Here is a 27,771-nt window from a genome sequence, read left to right on the forward strand (position 1 = left end):
ACAAACAGTTTACAAAATCAAACAGTTAAAAATAAACACATTCTGGTTTGCATCAAGATTATGAGTAAATTAGCCACCCTTTTATGTGAATTAGCCACCCTTTAGCACATCCCAGTTGCCATAAAACAAAAACACGCACAGAAACCAATCCTTCTAAAAGATGCATGGTGAGCTGCAAGCGAATATTCAATAGGATTAAACAATTCAACTGGATTAAACAAATTTTAATAATGATAATGCAGCACTGTGATCAAGAATACAGAAGCCTTCCCAACTGCACTCTCTCGGCACACGTAAACACAGCTCTCCAAACACGGATGCTGCCTTCGTGGCCCGGACTCCGCCTCCTTTGCGTCATTTCTATGCGCGCAGCTCCAGGCTGTTACGTTATCCAGCCCGTTTCCCCTCCTAAAAAAACATAAAGAAAAAAATGAAGAGTGACACACAGCCTCCACTTCCGATCGCTGCAGCCTTCCCCTCCTGGGTTGGCATCCCTTTATCTCGGAAGACAAGGGAGGACTGGTGGAAGGTTTGCAGGCCGTAGTGGGAAGAGACATGTTTTGTGGAGCCCTTCTTTTAAATCGCTTTCCCAAGCGGCGCCCGGAAACTCAGCGTGGATTGCCCTCTCTTCACTTCTCCCCCTTCTCTTATCTCTGCGGCGTCGTTGCACGCGCAGGAATTGTGGGTAACCGGAAAGAAGCCCTCCGCTGAGCAGGAGGAACGCTCAGGCGGCCAATCAGGTTCGCGTTCGGAAAGATGGCGGCGCTCGGGTCCCGAGAGCGCTCTGCGGGGGAGGGAGGCAGCGGCGCGCGGGCGGACTCGGACCTCTTGCTGCACCCGGAGCTGCTCTCGCAGGAATTCCTCCTGCTGACGCTGGAGCAGGTAAGGGGGGCGGGGGCGGGGGGCGCGTCGGTTGAAAGGGGGCGGGGCGAGGGAGGGAGGGAACCGTTAAACCGCCTCACCTGAGACCGAGCGGAGTCCGGGCTCTTAAAGCCGGGCCGGATCTCGGGTTGCCAGTTCATACCTTCCAACCTTTCTCCGATGAAAATAGGGACGTCCTGTTCAGTAATAATAATCTTGATGATGATTCAAAAAAAAATAATGAAGGTGATTCTAATAATAACAAATATAATAATTCAACTAGCAACAATCGTAACAATAGCAACAACAGCATTGCAAATAATAATAACGATTCAAATAATAATAATAATAATAATAATAATTTATTCATACTCCATCAGCCTGGGTTGCCCCAGCCACTCTGGGCAGCGTTCAACGTATATAAAAATACAATAAGACATTAAACATTAAATAACTTCCCCGTACAGGGCTGCCTTCAGATGTCTTCTAAAGGTTGTATAGTTAGTTACCTCCTTGGCTCAGGGGTCGCATAACTCCATATCCTCCAATGTTTCTCCGATGAAAATAGGGACGTCCTAAGGAAAAGCAGGGATCAAATCAGAAACCGGGACGGCTTTTGTAAATCCAGGACTGTCCCTGGAAAATAGGGACATTTTGAGGGTCTGCCAGTTTAACCCAAAGGAAACCCACCTGCCTTTTAATACCTGCTAGATCTGGAAGAATCTTCCGAGGAAGCTTTATTCCTGAGTTGGAGTGTCTGTTCACAACTGAAAGATGTCTGCTGATAAAAGCACAAGAGCAGAGCCCTGGGAGGGGGGAGAAAAACCGGCAACGCTAGGTGCCTCGGAAGCCTTCGTAGCAGCACCTGCCCTGCAATTATTCCTATGCATGTTTCAGACTATACAGAGTCATAGTGTTGGAAGGGACCCCTAGGGTCATCTAATCCAACCCCCTCCAATGCAGGAATTTCAACTAGATCCTACGTGACAGATGGCCATCTAACTGCTGCTTTGAAACCTCCAAGGAAGGAGAGTCCAACACCTCTTTTGAGAGTCCGTTCCATTGTCGAACAGCACTTACTGTCAGATAGTTCTTCCTGATGTTTAGTCAGAATCTTCTTTCTTGTAAGTTGAGCAGGAGAAAACAGGCTTGCCCCATCCTCCAGATTTTTGAAGGGAACCATCATATCTCCTCTTAGTCTCCTCTTTACAGAAGCTTGTGGATTCATTTTGAAAATTTTGAAACTCACTTTTCAGGGAACAGTGCATCACAAAGTTTCTCCAAAACATATGAAAATACCACTGCAAGGCATGCACACACACAGCCAGCCCAGCAACAGCTGAATATTACCCCCCACCCCTCCAAAAAAAGTACTTTGCAATATCTCCCTGATAGATATTCCTGTCTACGACAATTGTTGTACTCACACTTTACACTTGAGGACATCCTTTATTCTTCAGCAACATCTGTGCTGACATGTTTGCTCCAATTCATGATGGTTGCTCTGCACTGAGTAAAGAGACTGGTGTTACTTGCCCACACAGTGATAGGTCTATTATGGGTGCTCCCTTTTTATGGCTTTAACAGCAGCATAATATGAGGGCATTAAGCAGGTAAAACTCTTTAACTATACTCAGACTGAGAGGAAAAAAGGCCCATCTGCTAAATTTTTGCATGTTGGACTCTCATTAAAGGCACAGAAGCAGGGCCAGTAAAAGAAGGAACAAGCCTACTTTCAGATGAGTAGTTTAGGTTAGCAGTCTCAGTCTGGCAGCTATAGTATTACAAAAGTGTATGGGTGTACTAGGGAAACTGGCCCTTCAGCTATCACTGAACTCAAGCTTGCTTCATCCCTGACCATGCTAGTTGGATTTGATGGAAGCTGGAGTCCAGCAACATCTCGAGGGCCACCAACTCCCCACCTTGAATTTGTGGGACACTCAGAGTCTTCAGGCTGAGGGAAGCTGTTGTTTCCATCCTCAACTCTATTTTGCTTCCTGAAGTGAGGTGAACTGTGCATCCTTTGCAGGGTGCAGCAAATTTCTATGCATTTCTAACTGTTTTAATGAAGATTACCAAGTTTATTGCAAGTGATGTGATTTTTAAGTGTACACTTGTTATCCAGAGAGCATTTGCAGTCATAATGAATATTTTTTTTATTACTCCGCAACAGAAGAACATCCCAGTTGAAGATGAAATGAAGATCAGTAAAGATGGCCTTACTGATCTCTATGTTCAACATGTCATACCATTGCCTCAACGTGAGTTACCAAAAACTAGATGGGGAAAGTTAATGGAAAAGAAAAGAGGTCAGCAGGTGTTCAAGCATGAGGTCAAAAGGTAATTCTGTTTTGCTTAGTTTGTGGATTCAAACGCAAATCCTTCCTTCCTTATACCAAGTAAAACCATCGATCCATCTAGCTCAGTATTGTATTGGCAGTGGCTCTGCTAGATTTCTGGCAAAAGCTTTTGCCAGCCCAACCTGGCAGGGGATTTAACCTTTTATCATGCAATGCATGTGCTCTGCCACTGGGTTTTGGCAAATTTTCCATTCAGAAGGGAGTTCTGTGTTTCTTTTGACCTGTTCCTCCTCGCTCAGTAACTACAACAATGGTTTTTTGTTTTTTATAGGTATTGGGGCTGCCAGCGGGATGTAGAGAATTATTATTGAAAGCAGTAGCGTAGTCAGCAGTCTGATAAATCCAGAGCGAGAGCAAATTAGATTAAGAACGGAAAAGTACTTTTCAGTGGAGTTCATGCAGAACAGAATATCTAGCTATCAAATAAATCTTTCGAATAAATTCGTTAAATGTGTGTGAGATACCACATTTATATTTTGCAAACCTGTCCTATCTCCCCACCTGTGGCTTCTTGTTTCAGACAGAAGCTGATATGAGTTAACTTTGCCCTGCCTGCCAATCAGAAGATTGGGGAAATGGGTCTGGTCCCATTGAGGATGGGCTTTGATCAGTTGATAGGGGCTCCACTCTGGGGGAAAGAACAAAAAAAAAAAAAACCCACCAAGCCTTGCACAGTTTTTTTGCAGTAAAGAACATTATCCCAGTCTCAAATGTAGTGAATGATAGCAACACTAGTGCTAAAGCAAGGGATCAATTTCTCTGGATTCTGGGACTTGAGCACAAAATTGTATGCTGCCCAACTCTGAACCATGACTTGGAGATAAGGTATATCATATCTTAATCGCTCTTCTGGCAGGAAAATAGAACCTGAAGGCTTCCTCTATTGAACTCCAGTTTAAATCAATCAAACTTAATTATGCTTAGCTGTGTGCTGGGGCCTTTTGTTATTTTTACTAGGTTTTTTTTTAAAAAAATCTAATCATCAGTAACCTGTATCCATAAATAATCGCTATTTAAACGTGTCCTGTTTTTGCTTCTAGAAATAGAGTGTTTCTTCCGAAGTGTCCCAACTATTGCTTCATTGACAACTCTTAATCAAAATGGGAAATAATGCATCTATAAATTTGGGTTGGTCTATTCATAATAGACTGGTTCCTATTAGCAGATTCAGTTTATTTAGGCTGCAATTGTATGCCCACTTAACTGGCAGTAAAATCCACTGAAATTGGTGGTCTTCCTTCTGGGTGGACATACTTGTGATGGGACCGTTGAAGAGCATTTATGTAGACCAGGGATGTGAAACCTGTGGCTCTTCTGATGGTGTTGGACTCCCAACTCCCATCAGTTAATTTATCTGATACCCAACATTTAAGTCCACTGATTTAAATAGGCTGAGTATGATTTAATTTTTCTGACAGTGTTCATTTATTTTTTTAAAGTGTTAATGTTTTCCTGATTGCTCAAGTGAATTAAATGCAAAATAAATGAATATCAGAAAAAGCAGCAGCAGTGCCATACCACACTAGATGAATTCCCAGTCTATTTCAGCGCCTGACCTGCTGATCTTAGCACAAACCCAGATAAAAATTCCATTGCAATAAATAGGACCCACTTCCAAGTAGTTGTGTTTGGGATAGTGTAAATCTGTAATGACTGTGGTTTCATTTACATCTGTGCTGCAGTAATTAATATTGTTTCTGTGTTACCATTTCTTTGTTCAGCACTGCTCCAGCGGAAAGTCTACGGAAACGTCCTCTCATTGTGTTTGATGGTAGCTCAACGAGTACAAGCATAAAAGTGAGGAAGACTGAGAATGGGGCTATTGATAGTCTAAAACTCCTTACAGCAAGAAGCGCCAGCACTACTTGTAAGGGACTGGCCGTTCCTTCAAATTCTGCAGCTTGTGTGTCTGTCTCCACTTTTTCACCGGACATTAAAGTGGGATCTAGGATTCACGAAGCTAAGCAGAATAATATTATCGTCGATAACAATATGGCACCTGGTCAAAGGTCACCCCCACTGGTGCCTTTAACAGGAACTACTGTTGTGAAATTAAAGAGAGCTGCTCCGAAAGAAGAATCTGATGCATCCGTAAGTCTTTCCACACCTGTTTCCTTTAACCAGATGTAGTTGTTGCCATGTCTCGTAGCATAAATGTGAAAGCTGTAGCAGTATTTTGTTATCTCTGAGTTTCTGCAGGTCACTAGGATGCTGTGCACTAATTATTTGAATATTACCATATATTATACCTTAACACAACTTTACTATTGTCAAAGAACTGTAATATGGGCATTAAAGTGTTCCTTTCTAAATTACTGCATCATTATTACTGTGTAAATTATGGCCAACCAGTAACATAATTCTCTGACTCAATCTGAAATGTGAGGGTCATTGTTTCGGAATGTGGCAAGCTTCATTTGGCTTTGACTTTCAACAATGCCTATTTTTCAGGAATATGAGTTCTGTTAGGAATAGATTTTGAAATTAAGATCCTGCTTGATTTCTATGCTAGGTGAAACCCATATCCTGCTGGGTTTCTATGCTCTGCCAACTCACTCACTCGTCTGCATGCCATTTCTTGTTCCCAAAGGTTATTGGGTGAGTGCTTAAACACAAGACTGATCTAAACATTTTCATGCTCATTTTAGAAATGGAATTGCGTGGTCTTTTGGTTCTTGCTTTTCTCTTCTGTTTAGTTACGACCGTATTTTTATTTTAGCCACAAGATGGCATCAGAAGCCAAACTCTATAGTATAATATACAAGGTTTGATTAAATGATTTTGGACAGGCAATCTTAACATCGTTTAAATCTTTCTCCCTCAGAACGGTCTGAAGTCTCCGGAATCAAAAAAGAAGATCCAGCATGTGAAATGGCCATGAACCAATGAGGCGCTGGAAATGTAAATAACATTTAGCCTCCATTTCAGAACAGATGAGTCATATTGAACAGGGTTGCAGATTGCGGTGGATTTTTCATAACGTTAACAATTCTACAGTACAAAGCAGGCACCATATTCTCACCCATCACCTTAAGGATATTTTCTGTATTGCACTTTGAGTCATTTACTTCCCATTTTAATGCTTGGTTTTGGTGGAACAAAATTATTCTACTAGCCCTCCTTTGGAATTCTCACTTGTACTGCAGTTCAGCCTTTGCATGGCCTGGTAAGAGAAAAACAGTGTGCATTTATAACTATTCATGTTCAACTGTACAGCAGTATTGCTTTTCTTTTCTTCCTTTTTTTGCAAATACAGTTCTCTACACATGTGTATTTAGACAGTGTGGATGACTATATTTCCCCGTTCAACTGGACTTCCCATGGTAATAGTGGCTTTTGCACAAAGTTCTGTTGGCAGGGCAAGAAAAATATTTTGAATTCTTAGGTGCTGATACCAAGTGTCTAGATGTCTTTTCCAGCCTTGTTATGAGATGGTTACCTCTTACAGACATAGGAAAAATACTGCTGTGTAATTTCTTTGCTTCAAATTGAAGTTTTTGTTACAATTGAAGATGAATTTGTTGTCTTTTGAGCAGATGGAAGCACATTATAGACTGTATACAAAGAGTATTTGAGAAAAAAGTAGTGCATGAACTAGTGCCATGCTTTTGTACAGTACATGCATAAGTATTTTTTCATAAAATACATGAACCTTTGTGGTCGATTTAACTTGCCTGCCTACAAAATGCCTGCTAAAATTCTGGAGAAAAGCTAACACTCCACTCATTTGGGCAGTTTGAATAGAGGGATAAATTATACGGAGAGTAAGCTATTGTGGTTTGCAAAAGAAGAAGTATTGCCTCTTTCCTATCTGTGAATAAATGTGGATTTCTTTGAAACCACATGGATCCTCTTTCATATGATGTAAAACCCAACCTAGCTGGGTATAATAGTTAGAATTGCGTACCATACACAAAGTAGTGTTCAGTCAAATTCAGGCTGCCATCCTGTACATGCCTACCACAGAATATGGACTTAGTGGTATTTACTTCTGAGTAGACATGGTTATAACTGCATTGTTGGTGCACGACTTCCACTAGATCATGATCAGAGATTTGGAAAGAATGGTGTGTTTGAGGTGTATTTTGAGTTTCCCTCTTCCTGAACACGTGTGCAAGTTTTGTACTTTAGTACAGCACAGTTTAATTTTGTGTGTTTTGTATCTGAGCTGTCTTTTTAGTAGCCTCACCTGATTCAAATAAATTGATTTAAACTGATGATGTATTAAATTGTGTGGACCATCTCTGTTCTACAGGACTGGAGACAAACACCTGTTATCCCAGTCTTCAAAAGGGTTTGAGGAAACCGTACACTGGTCCAGGGGTCGCCAGTCCAGCACCCATGGGTGCCGTGGTGTGTGCAGAAGCCTTCATTGGCACCCTCAGGCAGGGATCCCAGATTCTGAGCTTTCATTAAAAAAAAATCACTAGCACTTTAAAAAAGAAATGTGTAGAAGAAACCATTCTAAGCAATTTCTGTGAAATGAGCCAGCCTATCCCGCCTATCAGTGTTTCAGCCAGCGAGTGACAGAGCTGCGATAAGTCACTTGTTTGGACATCAGGCAGTTAACAGCCTGGGGTCCTAAAGATATAACCCAATTTTGTTGTTGGAAAGAAATCTTAACACTTGGAGTTCACCATTTGTTTTATATACAAGCATCCCCTCACTTACGCGGGGGTTACGTTCTGGGCCCTCATGTGCGTTAGTGAAATCATGTAAAGTGGGGAGGCCTCTATAAACACTCTTTAAGTGCAGTCTTTGCCACTCTCTCTTCAATTCATACTAAAAATACTGGATCCCAAAATAAACCACAACTAGAATCAAAGCTCTGGGCCGCCTGGAAGATTCACAGGAAAGTGGCTTCTGTCTCTGCCGTACTCTGCACATCATCTATTAGGCAGGGAGGCTGAGCAGCCTAAAGAAAGCCCCACTGTGCCTCGGGTCCCTTTGGGGCTTCCTCTGCCCTCACCAACATCCTCTTCGGGCTCTGGGGAGGGTCTCCTCATGAGCCACAAGGACTCTCCAGCATTCTCCCGCCATTTCCGGGTTTGACTGAATTATTAAATTATTTCTCAGTGCCTTACATATATGTGGTCACAGGTGACTCGATCAGGGGTGTGGGTGCGTGCCCATACTTGATTTTTGGCTTGGCTACATTATTCTTTAACAGCATATTTGATCTGCAGAGCCGCACATTCTCAGTACTGCAAAACTGGTTTTGGTGTGGCGCATTGTCCTCAATCCTTGCAGGATGCGTTCAAAATAAGCAGGTCCTCTCTGTCTTCCCCATGCTCCAACACAACACCCTGTTTGAAGAGAGCTTTTTCAAAAGTCGGCTGCACCGAAGACGAAATGGGTAGTGAACATGGAAGTACAGTGGTACCTCGGGTTACATACGCTTCAGGTTACACACTCTGCTAACCCAGAAATAGTGCTTCAGGTTAAGAACTTTGCTTCAGGATAAGAACAGAAATCGGGCTAACGTGCTGCTTCAGGTTAAGAGCAGTGTCAGGTTAAGAACGGACCTCCGGAACGAATTAAGTACTTAACCTGAGGTACCACTGTAGTAAAAAAAATTGCTTTTCACTTTTAAGTCAATGGGATCATACCCACAGACAGCGGCGTAGCGTGGGTTGTCAGCACCCGGGGCAAGGCAAGTAATTTGCGTCCCCTAACCCGTGGATTTGCGCCCCCTAACCCGTGGATTTGCGCCCCCTAACCCGTGGATTTGCCCTAACCCCAGATGTTGCGCCCGGTGCGGCCGGCCCCCCCTGCACCCCCCACGCTACGCCACTGCCCACAGATTCCAGAGCGTATTTGTCCTGCAGCCAGCCAAATGAAGCACAAACGATGTGGTTTATCATATCCCTGTCATGAAGATGGTGAGGAGAAAGCAGTATTCGCAACCCCAAGTACTTGTTCAGAAGATCGTTTCTTTGCCCCTGTGTTGCCTTTTCTGATACAGCAATGAGAGATTTTCAAGCATTTTAAGATGATTTGCTTGATACCATTCTAAACAGAGACTGAGTTAGTGGGCAGCACATCGTAAACCTTGTCAATACCCAAGACACATGGTTGCCACCAACAACATCCATTCATTACCATGTTTGATGAAATGCAAAAAGCAGCTGCTACCGATTCGTACCATCAAAGAAAGCTGCAGGAGCAGCGCTCTTGAAGTCAGTAAAGTGAACTTTATATTTTTGGACAAATATAAAAAGGTTTCATCTCATGGTACCTGAGGGACAGTGGACCAGCCCCCTGCTGAAAAAGTTTGCTGACCTCTGTCTTAGAACCTATGCAAGAGGTTAAGTACATACATTCCAGCAACTTCATGAGTGGCAACGACGGTGCTGCTTCCCAGAATTAGCCTCAGGTTCTGCACAGGAGTATGTGAGAGAGGGCAACAAATGCCAACGAAGGCTAATGTGAATATGGTCTTTGACACAAAGTAGTTTGGCCAATAGGGGAATCGATTGTAAGTGGATTATGACAGTGATCTAAACATTAGCTTATCAGATTATCAGGTTGTCAGTGGCCTGAAGATTTGCTTCTAAATTCTCAACCTCATTAATGTATAAATGGCTATATAACTTCTTAAAGGTAACAGTGCAATCCTACACATGTTTGCTCGGTCCTCTTGCCTTGACATTTTTAAAAAGAGCTATAGATTGGCCATAGTAAGGGAACTTTGGTTGTCAGTCTCCGTATAAAGATAACAATTGGGATAATCTCTTGGGTGGGTGAAGTTAAGCGAGATTGTGATTAACGGTATGTATTCCTGGTAGAAAAAGATTCCCTCTGGGGAAAATAAAGTTGTTAAATAATTTTATGTATGTTTCCATCTGGGAAATAGAAAAAAAAGATCAAGATTGATTTGGGGTTTCCTTTTCATTATTTGTTTTGTTCTAGAACCTGCCTTGAATTCCTCAGCAGCAACTACTGGTATATGTGATGAGCAGCTTCCATGACTGGTAGAAATACACACAGAACTGCTGGGTCAAAGTTTAATATTTGGCTTGGGGAGAGAGATCAAGCTTTTATGGTCTTCTCTTAAGAGTATATATGGATTTTAAATCTTCTGCATTAATCGCTGGAGAGCTTATATTTTTATTGTAGAAAAGAAACAGCATATGCCAGAAATGGATTTACATAATTCTTCCCCAAATTATAATTTGCCTGAAAAGGCTAACATTATAAATAATTGCACATTTTTGGGTTGCGCAACATGCCGAACCCGGAAGTACCGGAATGGGTTACTTCTGGATTTTGGTGCTCGCGCATGCACATAAATACTAAATCGCGCTTTGCGCATGTGCAGAAACGCTGAATTGCGACCCACGCATGCGCAGACGCAGCGCTGCGGGTTGCAGACGTGCTTCCCGCACAGATCACGTTCGCAACCCGAGCATCCACTGTATACATTTTCTTCGGACCTGTTTTCCAGAGCTGAGATAAAACGAACCCCATGTTTTCGTAAAGCGGACAATCTATCTACCTAATATAATTGGACACGAAGTGAAAATGAATGTACTGCAGTAGCAGGAGCTGACTGCTAGCTACCTTATCCTTAAGCTAGGAAGATAAAGCCTTCTCAAGCCCTACTAATAGTTAGGCATAACAGTATAAATCTGAGGAAGCTGCGATCTCATCTGCCTCTTGCTTATTTATGATTTCAGAATCTGTTTTGATCAGCGCCTGAAGTTACTGATTGCGAAAGTATGATGAACAGCAGACACTGGAGCAATATTGTACAAGCACTGCAGCTACACTACTGGAAATACCTGGAACAGGAATGTAGCTGCTCTTAATTTCCATGATTGCCTAATATTTCAGAAAATAAGGGCAATTTTCTGTTTGTACCAGTAGCAGCCAGTGATTGGGCTGTTACTTTCTGAACATGTAATGCTTCTGTTTTTTAATGGCCTCACCGAGATTTGGGGTTTTGTTTTGTGGTTCATATGGATCCATCCTTTTTAAATAAAAGGAGTTTATCCACGCCTTACCTCAAATGCTAACATTTATTGAAAGTTAAGTCTTTAAGATGTCAACTTCACCAAAATACAGCAGACTTAATTAGAAATACGTTTATTACTTCATAAAATACAAGGTGCAATGGAATTTCAAAACGAGTACTAAAAACGAAAAATGTACTTTGCAAAATGGCCTTGCAGTATCATGCAATAATGTGTTGCGGATTCACATCAATTTAAACCTCATGCAGTCTGTTCCTGTGTACATTTATGTCGAAGAACGTCCCAATCAGTTTAATGGGAGTAATTCCAGTGAAAGTATGCATAGAATTGTAGCCTCAAAACCCTTATTTTAAGGCATAACCCAAAACTTTCTATCTAACTTTCTATCACTGATTGAACCAACATACCCTACTTTCAAATTATCACCTACTTGGACATGATGAACATTGATACTTGATCTATCAATACCAAACAGTAGCTCCTGTAATCTTTCCAGAATCCCCAAGTTGAATATGTTATCAGTTTTAAACTACATACATCTTTTGAAGAGAAATTTGTATTGCTAAGAATGTAACAGCCCTGTTGAATCAAACCAAAGGCCCAGCTACGTCAGCAACCTGTGTTGTGTGGTAGCCAAGCAGATTATTATGGGAAGTCCACAAGCAGGGTATGAGCTAAATTAGGGTTGCCATATTTCAAAAAGTGAAAATCCAGACACAGAAGCTGTTGAGCTCTGCTCTTTTTGGCAAAGTTGTTGAGTTGTTGAGCTTTCCCCCCACGAAATCTCAACAACAACAAAAAATGTGTTTTTGAGCTATTTTTTAAAATTAAAATTGCCTAAATCTACACTACCAACATGGGCTGCCATATGTCCAGATTTTCCTGGACATTTAAGCAATTTCCTCCTGGACGCTGCTTAAAGGGGATGAATGCTGGCTATGTCTGGAAAATTCCAGGCGTATGGCAACGCTATCTCAATATCACACTTCCTGTTGTGTTCTCCAGCACCTGGCAGTCAGAGTTCACACTGTCTCTAAACCTGGAGATAATAATCAGCCATCTTCACTGGTAGCTTTTATCCTCTAAATATCTGAGCAACTCACAACTCCGTATTTGAACTGGACTCGATTCATAAATGTATTGCCTAGCAGTCAATGTCAAAACCACCTCCCCACCTTTTTGTCTTTCCCTTCTCTAAAGCATTTCTACAACCTAGAAAAAGAAAAAGAAAAAAAATCCTGATGACTATATATTGCAGGAGGGGGGAAACCCAAACACTTTTTTCACTTTTGGCCAAAACCCACAGCTGTCATTGCTTATTTGAGAAAATATATGCACTTGTGAGAGCTGATGGTGGTGGTTTTATTCTTTTCACATTTTAAATGTCCTTCCCACACTCAGGACACAGGATCTCATCCCTTTCTGTGAGGAAACCGCGGCCCACCAACGACAGGGAGCACTTCTTGCAGTTGAAGCAATCATTGTGCCACTGGCGTTCCTCAAAGGAGATGTACTTGGTTCCTCCAAGTCCTGAAAAGGCAAAACAAGTATTTAAGAAGAAAACACAGGAACACCTTCTGTAAGGTCATTTGGGTCAGATTCCCACATCGTTTCCAGTTGTGAATAAACTTCCTTGGACTTAAACATATGGGAAAGTTGCATTTAAACACATCATTGACATAACTTTGTCACAGCTGAGTCTGCATGCAGAATTCTAGATTCCTGTCAGTCCCTAGATCAGAGGTGAGGAACCTGTGGCCCTCCAGGAAAAGCAGCAAATAAATAAAATGAACGAATGAACTTTATTCTGAACTGATTGATGCTGTTTTTGAGGTGCTTTTTTTCTGTCTGCAAAGGAAAACGGTAACACGATACTTACCACTGATTGGATTGGTGCATCCTGCACACTTCTTGGCATAGAGGCTGCAGTAGCAGTTCAAACAATAGGCAAACTCATCCCGGGAAGTAAAGCGTTGCCCAGAGAGCTGTTTTTTGCACCCAGTGCACACAAAACACTCCTTGTGCCATGGCTGCTCCCGGTAAGTAATTCCTCCTGTAGTAATTGGCTGTGAAATAAAAAGAAAAAATGGGAATGAAAAAGAAAAGAAAAAAGGAATTCCTATTAATTTTGTGCCCCATTTCCATTCACCTTGCAAATCTTTTAAGCAATAGGTAGCAGAACTAGTCTCATGCTTAACCCCTCACACCTTTTCTGTGAAGCCCCTGACAACCTTCTTTGTTCCCGTGTCTTTCTGTCTTTTAGGTAAGCCAAAATATGCATGACTTCAAAGCATTGCACAGCCTGATATAGTTCAATGCTCTGGAACATGTTGGAGCAAAAGTATACGCATAACTGGATTGCAGTTTTGCTTTGAACTAAAGCAGACAAGTGTGTGTGTGTGTGTGTGTGTGTGTGTGTGTCGCTTTCGGTTTAATAGTCATTTGCATGAAGCAATAAACAATACCTTCTTGCACTGGACACACTGCATCGCAAACTGCTTTTCGTAGCAGGGCACGCAGAAATTTTGACTGTCTTTGGGAATGAAACTCTTTGTTCCGATTGGCTGTTGGCACCGATGGCAGATAAAGCAGGTCTCATGCCAGCTGTTTCCTTTATATTCCATCTTGCGGGTACCTAGGAGGAGACCACAGCATGAGATTTCTACCTTGGCTTTCAAGCTGCTGTGTAGGGAAAAGGTAAGTAGAAACTGTGTTCCATTTTCCAGTTAGCATATGAGGAGAAGCTGGACACACTTTTAGCAGAAACTTGGGTTTTTGTGGGAGCAGCAAAAGTATAAATTCCTGCAGCTATTACACTCCTCAGATCCATTCTGATGTTTAAGATGTGCAGGTGAGCTGCATGAAGAGCCCCTTTTCAAGTGACTCTCTCAATAGACTATGAAAACAATTCAGGTTGTGGGGTTTTGTGGCCTTTCATCAACATTTACTAGTGGCCTTTGCTCGGGGTGAAACACTCCTTTCTCCTAATTTTGATTTCCTTCCATCCTTTCCCGTTGTTCCCTTTCTGGGGGCTGGCATCAGTCCCACCTCTCAGCACTGGAGATAGATTCTAGCTTTTTTGGGTTGTGCAAAGTGGAATTTGGCACCTTCATGACCATGTTGATGCAAAATACCAAGACGCCAATGAGACTGGTCCTTTGGTGCTTCTCTCGAGAACTGAGGAGAAGTCAATCTTTTAAAGCTGCTGAGAAAATTTCCAAGTACTGAAGAGACTGCCCTCACCTAAGTGGAAAACCTCATCATGCAGCTCTAGCACAGGGCAACTGGAGATGGCCATTCCCCCAAAACAAGGTCTGAACCCTGTAGCTCCTTCCTGGTTACATTCTGATCCAAATACAACATGCACTTATTGCATCTTATATTTGTATCTTCTCTTTTCTGATTATTGGCTAATGATTACCTAACCCTCTTTTGCCTCTCTGACTTTCTAGGTTCCGTTACAAATGCTTAAAACCAAATTTTCCTCTACTTCTGTTTTCCTACTGTCTTCAGCATTTTTCCAGCCCATTTTCTGCCTTAGACAGTTTTGAGTTTGGGTGTAGGACTGAATTAACCCAGCTGTGATGGCCTGGGATTCGGACTCGGAGGCTAAACCTGAGGAATCCCAGCCTGCACAGGAGTCCCTGCCTCCAGAACCAGCTGAGCCGGGGCTGAGGCCTGAGCCTGAAGGGGCCTCACCTGTGCTGGATCCTCAGGTGCAGGCACCAGCTGAGTCTGCTCTGGCTCCTGAGGGGGTGGAGGACCCATTGCCTGCAGGTGCTCCACTCTCAGCTGAGGTTGCCTCTGGGTCCGGTAACCCTCCAGCCTCTCCTGACCTGCAGAGGCTCAGGGCAAAGAGGCGGAGGGAACTAAGTTCCCGCAGGAGGAGTGCTCGCCACCAGGCCAGGAGAGGTGAGTCACCTGTGGACCGGGGCCGCCCTATGCCTCAGGGCAGATAAAGCCAGCCAGCCCCAGTCCCAGGTTGTGGGAGCAACATTGTTTGTAGCCTGTTCCTGCTTGCACCCTGTCCTGCTCTCCTGCCAGAGTTCCTGACCTCACCCGACTCACTGCCTTGGACCCAGCTTCAGCTTTGATGGACAGCCTCCATACCATACCCTCGACCTCGGACTGGACTCGGACCTCGCCACACGGTTAACTCTCGGGACCAGCACACCAGCCCTTCCAAAAAAACAAAAACAAAAAAACCCAACCAACCAACCAAACAAACAACAAAAACACCACCCATTTTGACCCTGGCTGTAAAAAGAGACTTGCTAGAGTAAGTCAAACCAGTTGGGCATGTGTAACCTGGAATATTTGTTCGCAAGCTTTGTGGAAAGGGTCACAACGATAAAAAAATGCAATATTAAAAAACAGTAAAAGCAGATGACAACCAAGAGCACAGAATGTGTTCTAAAATATATCTTGGGTGTCAAAAACAGGTCAGTGGGGAATCTTCAGCAGATTATGAAAGACACAATAAAGGTGTTGAATGCTCCTTGGGTGGGAAATCCACAGCTTAGAAATTGCCACAGAGAATGTCCTCGCTCAAGCTACGGACACCCTGGGTTTCTGAGTGCAATGGAACTACCATGTTCAATGAATGGGCTGTCTGAAAGAGACCATGTTCTGAATTTTCCTCACAAATGCAGGAGACATCTCATTTTCACATATGGATTCCCCTAATGTGAGCACATGCTCATTCATTCAGTAGTCGACTTTGGGCTCTCAAACTTCAGTGGTGTCCTATGCAATGCTAAAATCCAACACAGCATTTTTGTGTGTGTCCCCTGCATCATGGCGCCCACCATGACAGCACTTGGTTGAGCCACCCTAAAACCACCTCCGATTCATTCCCTCTCTGGAAAGAAACCAGAGCAGAAGAAGCCCAGCCAAAACGAAAGAGGAATTTTTGCATTTAAATATTTCAAGCACACCTTGTATCGGTCTTTGAAAAGCCAATGTTGAAGCGCATTCTAGATAAATCAACCACATTATTGTTGGGCGGCAGTTTAAAGGCAAAGTGCTATTACCTCTGTATGATTTGCAAGCAGCTTTCAGTGATATTAACATCATTTATCAGATGGGAGGATTTGTCCCTCTTAGAGTAAGCGCTACATTGAAAGAGACTTAAAAAATTATTAAGTGAGCTCTAATTGGCATAAAAGCAATGTAGCAAATGTGTTAACAGATTATTATCTTGCTCTATGACATTTTAAATGGCTTTTCACATCTTATCAGTTTATTAATGTGCTATATTAATAAAGCTATAATTATGCTACGTTTAGTGCTTATGTGATTTTTTTATTATTAAAAAAAAAAAAGAATTAGGTAGACTTGAGAGCTAAAGTGTCAATCCCTGAAGGAATGAAAGGATGCCCTATTAAACAAAGCAGATCTGATAACTAACAGAGCTGGGCGGCTTCACAACTTCCCATCTTTGAAGTACTGCTGAGATGCTTTCAGTTCTTATTCCATCCCTACTATGAGGGTATAATTTTATTGCATTCTGTTTGGACCACTGCAACCTGCTTAGATCAGAGATAGCAACAACATCTGCCCACCTGCGATAATTTCTGTTCTGTTTAATCATATGAGGCGATATCTAGAGTTACTCATGCTCAGAGTAGACCTGTTTAAATATATGGGCTTAAAAACTTTGATTTCAGTGATTTCTGATGGTAGGATTGGAGGAGGACCTCAGTTCAGCAGGGCTACCACCGTGGCTCCCCCCCCCCCGACGGAACTTGCCAGAACTCAGTTCTGGCATCTCTCAGGTGGGCACCATTATAGGAGAACAAGGGGCAAGTTCATGGTGAGTTACGGCACCTCTTTTTCTATAGAAGCAGCACTGGCTACCATGGTCCTTTTATAGTTGCCAGACTCTGTGCAGAACAGTTCTGATGGTATAAGATTAGTCTGTGATACATGTGTCCTCAGCTGATTATATATTTTTTAAAAAAACCCTCACATTTTTTAATGCTTTTTTGTGTGTGTCATTTTTATTTATTTATTTTTATTTATTTTTATTTTGTGTGTGTCATTTTTTTAATTTTTGGCTTGGGTCTCAAAAGCTGGAAGTGGCCTGGGTCTCTCCATACCTTTGAGAGGGCCTGGCAATCCCCACCCCTCAACATCTGCTGCCTGATGTGGCCACCTCACTTTGGCCAATAGTAGGGCCAGCCCTGCTGTCAAGGGACTGGACTGAGGAGGAATGGTGGGGACCGCAGCCCCTTCTCCTAAACCTTCCTGAGGACAGGAGGACAGCATAGATTTAGAACAGTGGTTTGCAGAAGGTCATATTTCAGAGGCTGCAGAGGATATAAGCTGGGAAATACTGGAAGAGGAACAGCAGGAAGAGGAAACACCAGGGGAGAGACAGCTGACAGACGCAGTGTCCTTTGAAAGCATTCCTGACCCTCCTCCCCATTCTAAGACAAGGCAGGCATTGAGGGTAGCAGAAGAGAAAGCTCAGCGGCAGAAAGCTCATATTAGCCAACGTAGTGGTGACGCAGAATAGAAGAGACGGAGAGAAGAAGAAGCGTTTGGGTTTGATATCCCGCTTTATCACTACCCGAAGGAGTCTCAAAGCGGCTAACATTCTCCTTTCCCTTCCTCCCCCACAACAAACACCCTGTGAGGTGAGTGAAGCTGAGAGACTTCAGAGAAGCGTGACTAGCCCAAGGTCACCCAGCAGCTGCATGTGGAGGAGCGGGGAAGCGAACCCAGTTCACCACATTACAAGTCTACCACTCTTAACCACTACACCACACTGGCACACTGGAGGGGATGGAACTTTTCTTGGAGCAAAACCATTTCTAGAGAGAGAGACGCATACTTTTGTCTCTCCCTTTGATTGTTGAATAAACCAATTGGTAAGAACTCAACTATTCTTTTATCTGCTTCTTTGCTGCCACCGGGGGAGGGATCTGATTCCCCGAAACCTGACACCCGCCTGCCAAAAGTGTTTCTGTTTCTTCGTCCCACATCATGTCATACAGGTTCTGTTTCAAAAGCGAATGCTAGCGGCCATTTAAAACATGAAAACCAGAGTCCTTGCAGATAATTCCCAGATGATAAAGGGCACCTTTTGTGGACCTTGGGGTATGCTTTTGGCCAAACACTTGTCCCCCCCCCCTTGCATCTCCCAAATGTGTGGTTTCATTTAAGCCTCGAATCAAGCCTCTGTAATCTCCGCAAGCACTTTAACACACCACCTAGGACATTTGCCATTATACATAGCAGGGTTGGCGGTGGTGGTGTTAGGGAGAGACCTGTAGCTAATGCAAAATTGCAGCGGATTTTGGTCATCTGCTTTGAATATAGCTGCATAGTTGTGGTTTCTGCTTTCCTATCCTGTAACCCAAACCTCTCTAATTTTAATGTCATGGCTAATCAAGCATAAAAATTAATTTGAGGAAAAGCGACACAAGAGGCAATTCAAAAAGGTTTTTTTTTTTTTACTAGTGATCATCTGCTGATTACACATCGACTTCCTGACTCATAAAAAAACTGGTTTTCCCCTGCCTTCTATTTTCAGCACAGCCATCAGACTCTGCCAGCAAAATCACCCGTATCAGCCAAGCTCTTGCATTCTATTCAGCAAGTAAAATCAAACCACGTTTAATTGAGCTTTGAATCCACGATTCAGGATGTTGGGAGGCTGCTAGTTTGGGGGCAGTGAAACCTGAGCATGAAGCATGCTCAGCTTCCAGGGTTTCAGAGAGTGCCTTTTTCTGATTTTCATATAAAAACAGATAAACTGCATGCCTTCTGATAGCCCCAGTTAAAAGTCAGAAAGTCAGGGGAAAAACCCTGCTGCTTAAAAATAATAATTATGTACTTAATTTTCAAAGTATGGAGAATACGTCTTGCCTCCAGGTAAGCTTTTTCATTTATATTAAAATTTATGAAACCTTTATTTTTATTTTTTTTAAAAAGTAACGGGTTGCTTCCAGTATTCCTCTGCAATCAATGTAGAGCATTATCTACTTCACAGAATTAAGCAATAGCAACAAACTGATATAATGAAGCACAACCAGCCAAGATTCAGGGATTTCATTATCAGGATCTATCTCCTGCATTTTTTAAAATGTTAGAAGCATGAGCGCTTGAGCATCTCCTCCTGCCCCATCACCCTGGCTTTCAGAAATGAAATTGTGGAAGAGCCTCCTATTGGCCTTGAATTCGGTCCCCAAAAGACACTCCCATCCCCATCCTGAAAGCGGACCAAGTCCTAACCTGGCATGATGGTCTTCTTGCACTCGCTACACTTGGAGGAGTATTCATTGGAGTAGCATTCCGTGCAGAGAAGATGTTCTTCTTTTGCTGCGAAAGGTTTGTCCACCAGCGAGTTCTTGCACTGGAAGCAGTGGAAGCAAGTTTCGTGCCAGTGCCGATCCTTGTAGGACAGATCCTGTAGAAATCCCAAACCAGAAAGGAGGCTTAGTAAAGAGCTTACTAAGAGAAATGGAGGAGAATTTACTCAGACTATGCAAGGGAAGAAGTAGGCCAGGGCTACTGAGGTTATTAATATTGCACTTGGGTGAACAGAAACTGAAATAAATATTATCCAGTCCAAATATAGGGTGCAAAAGCTTCACTTACAGAACTTCAACTCCAAACGACTTAAAACAATTGCAGTTAAGTTCAGCTAGTTGCAGAATTTTGTATACTTCTCCCAGCACACATACTTGCCTACCCTTAACAACCTGCCCCCCCAGTTTTTAAGAAAAGTTCATTTATTATTCCTTATTATAACAAACAAACAAACAAACCCACCAAAGAGTATTTTAATGGCATACTCCCCCCCACACAAAAAAATAAACCAAATGCAAGCCCTGAAACACAGAATCTGTCACTATCAGAACTGCCCAGTGACTCTCGAGCAAAAGAGTAATATTAATTGTTCGTTTAGCACTGAAAATTCAACAATTTTCCTTTGCAGGAAATTACCTCACATAATCCTGATAGTATCTCTGGAAAGGAATTTTTATGGAAAACAGCAACTTGGAGCCAAATGTGCAATGTGCAATGTCCCTTCAGTTATCTAAAGAAGTGTGCGTGCACACGAAAGTTCATACCAAGAACAAACTTAGTTGGTCTCTAAGGTGCTACTGGACATTATATCTATATATATTTCTCCTGCTATGAAGCAATGGCAGTTTGTGAAAACTTAGGTGTATAAAAACGATCAAGTTCCTTTATTTGCATTTGCTGTCTTCTGCATTTTACTTCCTTCTCATTTTATTTTTGCCTCCCTCTGTTTGTCTACCAAAGTAGTAGCATCTTTTTTAAAATACAAAATTCAAGAAAAGAAAGCCCCATCTGATTACTGTTCCCTTGATAGGAATGTGTTCTTTTAGGGCTTTAGCCTTCTAATTTCCTGCTAAGCTGTGTGGGCAAATAAAACCATACTTCCACATACAGAAGCCGGCTGAATTGGTCCTTGAATCTTACTTCAGCAATGGTGATGGGATAATGTCCTCCTTGGAACCCGAGGCAGCAGGCTAGTTGGAAGCGGGGGCAAAACATGTTGCACATAGCACACACAGGCATGTCCTCCGATGGAGGGGAATGGCAGAGCAGCTTAGGAAGGACAGACAGGAGGGCTATGGCTACTGCCTCTCAGCTTCTGCTGCCTGAGGCGATTGCCTCATTTTGCCTAATGGTAGGGCTGGCATAGACTTCCTTGGGACTTAGGTATGCATAACTGCATAATGGACTATGGACTTTCAAGGGATTTCAAAATGCAGTTTTCAGGAGGGTCTGCTGATGAAGAAACTTGAAAGCAAGTTTTCTGTCCCACAGAAGAGTTTGTGGCATGTAGGCCATATTCCATGAGGAGTATACACATCAAAACTGATCCATAGTTGATATGGAATGCTGTTGCCACATGATGGGCAAAGTTTATTCCGGCAGTTGCTAAGTGAGGATCACAGAAGTTTAATTGGCAGAAAGAGATATGAATCACAAACACATCATTGTTATTCTCTCCTGTTAAGTCACTCTTGTCAGCTTCTGTGTGTACATGAGAGTGTTCAAGTGGGAATATGTGTGTGCATATTTTTTCTTATCTATAGCAATATATTCCTAATCCTTCACTGGGGGGAAAACAACCACCACCAATCTTCTGGCTATCAAGTACTTTATCTGTCCTTGCAGAAAGTCTTGTTTTTCATTTTGTTAAAAAAAACACCATAGAGATCTGATAACACCTACACCCCCCAAATCCATCAGTCTGGGTTGAAAAGTTCAGCTGATTAATTCCATGCTCTGAAATTTGTTGGAGCTTAGTCAAGTTTAGGGATTCTTGAATGTCAACACATTCAAAGTCCCCAAGGGATGGAAAAGATCTTAGAAGTAGACTCACCAAAGAAACTGCTGCCTTCTTTCTGCTTGGCAACTCAGAGAATCTTTGCACATGTATGTTTAGTAGGGATGGGAAGAAATTAGACTAGGTTGGCAATTCCATGAGAAACTGCCTAACTCACACATTTTTAAACCAATACACAAATCAAAACACAACTATCTTCCAAAATTCGCACTTCTTTGAATTCTGAAGTGCAATTTCTCCAACCAGAAAATATGTGCAAAATCGCATTAAAAATGCATAGGATTTTAGAAATTTGTTTGCAAAATTGTGCACATTAGCCAAAGCTGTATAAAAATGTGTGTATTAGGATAAATTCACAATAAAGTGCTGATTATTATTATTATTATTAATCATTTATTGCTACAGAGAACTGAATTTAAGCCTGGAAAAATTAGAAATTGAGAGAAACCAAAACTGTGTTATTGAAAAAAGAAGAAGACTTGAGGCCAACCAAAGGAGATGTGGGAGATCTGTGATTAGATCATCTGATATGTTCATGTTTACCTTAAAGCAGTCAATGGGTGTTCCAGTTTTGATTGGCTCAGTAAGTGCTGGAAGAGGGAGGGTTTCAACCTTTTTTAAATTATCAGATTTCCCTAATCTATATGTAGATTGGACCAGAAAGAAGCATGGGTTGGTGTTGTGATGCCAAAGGCGTTGTAGGGATGCTATGAAAAGTTTGTGTACATGAGCAACAGAAATCCTACAATAAACATGACCCATCTCATCAGTGCCGGAGCTTCATGCTCTGGCACCATGGGGCAGAGATCAGGTGGGGGCGGGGCATGCCACCTGCAGGGGTGTGGTGCACGTCCTGGGGGCATGGCACACATCCTGGGGGCGTGGCGTGTGTCCTAGGGGCGTGATGCACTGCCCGCAGGGGTGTGGCACCCGGCACAAGTGGGGGGCAGCTGCGATGGCACCCCACTGGGATCATGTTGCCGGGGGCGGTGCACTCCCCTCGCACTTCTCTTCCTCTGCCAGTGCATCTCCTTAGAGTAGGAGAGATGTGATGTAATGCCCAGCAGCCACAAGGAAACTTCTGCTTGAAATTTAGTAGCAGCAGTAGTTGTGATTGTGGTGGTAGCAGTAGTATTGTTTGGTTTTTTTGAATCTGGACTTTATCTTCTATTTGTACATTCCTTTTTGTTGGGACCTGCAAACGGCTTACATGTTTCTGCTGGACTAGGGAGCGCTGTATAAAACAAACAAACAAACAAACAAACAAAATGCACATTAATTGTGATCCAAGAACGAGGCCGGTTGAAATGCGCATCAGAAGTACCTTACAGTCGCAGCCAATCGGCTTTTTGCATTCCTCGCATGTGTTGGAGTACAGGCTGTCGTAGCACTTGATGCAGTAGGGGCTGTCCTCCCTCAAAATGTACTTCTTGCCAAACAGCGTCTCCTTGCAGTAGTGGCAGTCAAAGCGCTCGGTCATTTTGACATCTAGGATTCTGCCTGCCTGTCAACAAGAAAACAAGCAGCTTTGGATTAAAAACCAGGGCTTTTTTCCAGCAGGAACTCACTGGAACCCAGTCCCGGCACCTCTCAAGTGGGTGCCATTGCCATCCTAAGAGAATGAGGGAGGCGTTGTTGGTGAGTTCCGGCACCTCTTTTTCTAGAAAAATAGCACTGATAAACATTGTGTCTCCTTGAATGTTAGAGAGAGAAAGGTCTGTTTTGTTTGTTTGTTTTGTTTTGTTGTGAGGTGTCATTTACTTATCATATTTGTACCCCACTATCCTGCCAAGATGTTTTGGGGTTTGGCAACGTGTGGTTATTCCACCTAAGCCCTCAAAAGAGGTATATTCGGGTGACAGATCACCCAAAGCCACAGTGGCGTAGCGTGGGGTGCAGGGGGGGCCGGCCGCACCGGGCGCAACACCTGGGGGTTAGGGTTAGGGGGCGCAAATCCATGGGTTAGGGGGCATAAATCCACGGGTTAGGGGGTGCAAATTACTTGCCTTGCCCCGGGTGCTGACAACCCACGCTACGCCACTGCAAAGCCATGCCATGAGCTAAGCAGGTATAAAAACTCTGGTTCAAACAGATCACATTGTATGTACCCCTACTCTAGCCATCAGTTTGGTCTTTCATGTGAAATTGTTAGTTTCTTTTATTTTAGGCAAATTGCTTAATGGTGCATAAACAAATAAGAAAATGCCTGATGCATCTTCTTCCCAGAACTTAGTCTCCCTCATACTATTTATCATGCAAGCAGACATAGGCCCCATCTGCTCCATGGGTTCAAAGCATGATGCTGTGAAGTGTCAGGAGCCTTGAGAGGTGCTAAGAGTTGTTAGGAGACACCAGGGTGTTTACAGTTGTTAGGAGACCCCCCCCCCATTCCCCTCACAGACCTACAATTCTCTGTGTGGTTTAACAGCCAGTTCCTGTTCCCAGGGAACCTCCTGGTTCAACCCTCTCAGAGCTACAGGTACCAGAACCCCAAACAAACTACAGTTCCTAGGATTCTTTGGGGGGAATCACATGCTTCAAATAAGTTTCAAATGAATAGTGTGGATGTGACAAGAAGTTATTTCCATGCCGCCATGTGAGGGTGCCAACTTGAATAAAATATTGGGGGATCCCAGGTAAGCCCCACCCTGCACAACTGATCAAATGACATACTGCACACACAGTCCAGTGTTTGAATGACAATGCCCATAAACTTTGAGGGGGCCTCGGTCCCTTCAAATATTTTATGGGGAGTGCTGAAAGGACCTCGACCCCTAGGAGTTGTATGTGTTTGTGGTTTGTATTTGCATTGCTAATGTTAAAATTGGCGGGAGACTGGTTCATGGAGGCGTTATGTCAGTGGAGCTGCCTCCATGTGGTTGGTTTTGAGAGGTTCCTTGCAGTGCTGAGTGGTCAAGTGAACTGGTTTTTAAATGTGCAACAGGAAATGCAGGTGAGATCTTTCTCTCTCTCTCTCTCTCTCTCTCTCTCTCTCTCTCTCTCTGTGTGTGTGTGTGTGTGTGTGTGTCTGTCTGTCTCTGTCTCTCTTTCTTTCTGTCTCTCTGATAGTAGCAGCCCACACATTTCAAGTGCGTTCAAGAAGACTTATTCCTGCATGCAAATATAGCACATAGCATTCCTTGGACAGTGTCACCAATTGCAGATCACATGGAGTGCTGGAAAAAAAATCCTTGCACTCAAAGAGCAAAGGGAGGCGGCTAGGCTAAACCTATGCTTGCTCTATATACACAGGGAGATTTTGTCACAAGGAAAAAATTGAAATATATAACTCTTCCCTCCCACCTGCAGGCTGTAGTAGAAGCCAGTTCAGGAAGGTCCGTACTATAATTTCTGTAGGGTTGCATAGGTTTTGATTCTGGAATCTTTCCTAACTAAACCCCGACTATTTTAACTATTTTGCGGGAATTTTTTTCGAAAACATAAATCGTGCTCTGGTTAGCATTATAGTAAAATATGAAAATATGCCCTCTCTGTATTCCTATAACAATCCCAGAAACATTATAACACACAAGGGAAATATAGAAATTCCATGGCAGCCGTACTCTTTTAATTTGCCTTGGAGAAAAAGCAGATCTTAAGCACACCACACACAAACACACACACACACACACACACACACAATTTTCTCTGTTTTCTGCTGTATTAAGTAAGTAAGAAAGATATTGTTTACAGTCCCCAGAGAAGAAGGCTGGGCCCTAACCAAGCACATTTTCTGAAGAGTACCCCCACTGAACATAATTAGACTTACCTCCAAGTAAACATGTGTAGGATTACACTGTAATAACAGGGCACTCTTGAGTTTGACCCTTCATAATTCCCCTGAGGCAAGTATGGGACACTTATGCGAACTTCTGCACCGAAAAGCAGATTTAATAAAAGAAAAAGCTGTTGAAACCAGAGGCAAAAAGCTTCAGTAAAAATGATGACGTGGAGTTTAGATGCCGACAATAAGCGACCACAGAACTTGAAGCGGGACAGGAGCTATGGGGGTCAGTCACCAATTCCCTCCTTCTTGCCGGGGCATTGATTTGAAGAGACAACTTGCTGCATGTACCGGTAATTTGAGTCAGGGAATCAAGTGATATAAGGTAATTTCCAGATGCTCATTCACAGTGATTTGTTTGCACAAAGCTTGCAGGGAGGTTAGATGATGTTTTTTTTTTTTTTTATAAATATTTATTAAGGTTTTTAAATATAAATGCACACATAATAAACAATCTTATGTCTTTCACAACAATTTCATCACTTCTTTGGGCTCCCTCACGTCTCCCGCTCCCATTTACATCGTTAAAAAAAATTTTTTCCAAACAAATTATCAACTTGTTTACAATCTCATGTCCACTCATTCACATATAATCTAGCGCTTCTTCCAAAAAATTTTATATTTTCTTTAGTCTCACTTATCATCAAATTTAAATCTAGTTTAGTGGTGACCAGTTTTTTATAATCTAGGTTAGATGATGTTGGTTATTTATGTAGCATTTATACTGAGCTGCTTGTGGGGAGGTTTTTGTTTTTTTTTAAAAAAAATATATTCATACAATTTACAGAGGTACCTCAGGTTAAGAACTTAATTCGTTCTGGAGATCCGTTCTTAAGCTGAAACTGTTCTTAACCTGGTACCATTTTAGCTAATGGGGCCTCCCACACGGTTTCTGTTCTCATCCTGAAGCAAAGTTCTTAACCCAAGGTATTATTTCTGGGTTAGCGGAGTCTGTAACCTGAAGCGTCTGTAACCTGAAGCGTCTGTAACCCGAGGTACCACTGTATATACCACTTGATTGATGACATTGCATCATGCAAGCGTTATATCCCACTTTCCTGTGCATCATCTCACTGCTTCCCTTATCGCAAGAAGTCTAATTCTGAGGGGAAATTTCCCAGTATGGGAACAACAAACCACCAGAAAGCTCCCAGCCCTGTGGCATTCCCTGAATTTGGTCAGGTTTGCTCTTTATTACATTTGTCATCTCTTCCCGCACCTACCTCCTCTAAGCATTTGCCTGCCTTTGGACCTCAGTGCCAGACAGGGCTTTTCGTCAATCAGAACTTGCCGGAACTCAGTTCTGGCACCTCTCAGGTGGGCGCCATTGCCATCCTAAGAGAACAAGGGAGGTGTTCATGGTGAGTTCCGGCATCCCTTTTTCTAGAAAAATAGCACTGGTGCTAGACATTATCCAAACACCTTTCTTGTTGCGATACTCTCAGGGAAGTATCAGGCCAAAAAGGGAGATGTGTGAATTTCAGATGTACACTGGTACCTCTGTTTAAGAACTTAATTCGTTCTGGAGGTCCGTTCTTAACCTGAAACAGTTCTTAACCTGAGGTACCACTTTAGCTAATGGGGCTTCCTGCTGCTGCTGCCGCACCGCCACCACACAATTTCTGTTCTCATCCTGAAGCAAAGTTCTTACTATTTCTGGGTTAGCAGAGTTTGTAACATGAAGCGTCTGCAACCCGAGGTACCACTGTATCAGTGTGTTTTTAACTTAAATAGAAAGCAGGATTAGAAATGGGGAGGGGGCTTAACTCATACTACCGACACTGCATTGCTGAGGAAAATTTTCCCCATGTTGCCATTAGTCCTAGGAGTTAAACCACAGTCCCAGTAATGATCTCCCAGGTCCCTCTATTTAGGATTTGGGGGTTGTTGTTTTTTTTAAAAAAGATCAGATATGTTGCAGTTGTGTCCTCATAGTTCATGAGACTGACAGACTAGTATACAATTCTATGCAGGAATGTAGTTTTTCTTCACAGTTATTTTGGGGTTTTGTTTTGTTTTATTGGTGTGAGCCTATTGTAAGGCATTCATGATTTGTGCTCAATGTACACCCCCCCCCCGTTTGTTTTCCTTCTTCAAAGAAAGGAAGATTTGTATCTGGAACATTTCAGACATAAATCCACGCAGGAAGAGGTGTTTGGAAAGGATTTTTGTTATTGTTTCAAAAGCTGTAAAGATTTACAAGGTCCTCTTTTTGTTACAGCCTAGCAAAACTAAACTACCGGGAGTAGCTCATTTTTCAGTCCCCTACCAGTTTGTTGGCACAAACATTGCCTCTCATTGCTTCGCAAGAACTTTATGTCCTCCTTCCAAGAACTCTAATCCATTTTCCGATCAAAGCTACAAATCCCTGCAAACAAGAATGGAATGAAGAGACTGGAAAATAAGAAAAGATGGTATGTGTGTGCTGATGATAGATACAGAGATAGATGATAG

At 42.6% G+C, this 27,771-nt stretch overlaps 2 protein-coding genes across 5 annotated transcripts in view; one reads left to right on the plus strand and one right to left on the minus strand.

The window, feature by feature from the left end:
• The first annotated feature begins 694 nt into the window (after nt 1-694).
• On the plus strand, nt 695-7,438 carry LOC309339839 (ashwin). 2 transcript variants are annotated; one of them, XM_081858345.1, is made up of 4 exons: nt 695-882; nt 3,035-3,201; nt 4,943-5,312; nt 6,046-7,438. In XM_081858345.1, exons 1-4 carry the CDS (start codon nt 757-759, stop codon nt 6,100-6,102), a joined length of 720 nt encoding a protein of 239 aa, XP_081714471.1. In that variant the 5' UTR covers nt 695-756; the 3' UTR covers nt 6,103-7,438. The 2 variants fall into 2 exon arrangements, with proteins under 2 accessions (XP_081714471.1, XP_081714472.1); XM_081858346.1 differs by lacking the exon at nt 695-882 and adding an exon at nt 965-1,107.
• A 3,855-nt stretch (nt 7,439-11,293) lies between these two features.
• Nucleotides 11,294-27,771, minus strand: part of FHL2 (four and a half LIM domains 2) — a 31,279-nt gene continuing 14,801 nt past the window's right edge. For 2 of the 3 annotated variants that reach the window (XM_081858306.1, XM_081858307.1), the window contains exons 2-6: nt 22,858-23,037; nt 19,439-19,613; nt 13,663-13,832; nt 13,077-13,263; nt 11,294-12,727 (exon numbers count right to left, since the gene is read on the minus strand). In XM_081858306.1, coding sequence (XP_081714432.1) covers nt 12,576-12,727; nt 13,077-13,263; nt 13,663-13,832; nt 19,439-19,613; nt 22,858-23,013 — 840 coding nt within the window. In that variant the 5' untranslated portion in view covers nt 23,014-23,037 and the 3' untranslated portion in view covers nt 11,294-12,575. Of the gene's footprint in view, nt 12,728-13,076; nt 13,264-13,662; nt 13,833-19,438; nt 19,614-22,857; nt 23,038-25,302; nt 25,406-27,771 lie in introns of those variants that run through there. The other variant, XM_081858308.1, reaches the window with a different exon arrangement.

The sequence above is a fragment of the Podarcis erhardii genome, assembly GCF_964252035.2.
Source record: "Podarcis erhardii genome assembly, chromosome: 4".
Taxonomy (NCBI): domain Eukaryota; kingdom Metazoa; phylum Chordata; class Lepidosauria; order Squamata; family Lacertidae; genus Podarcis; species Podarcis erhardii.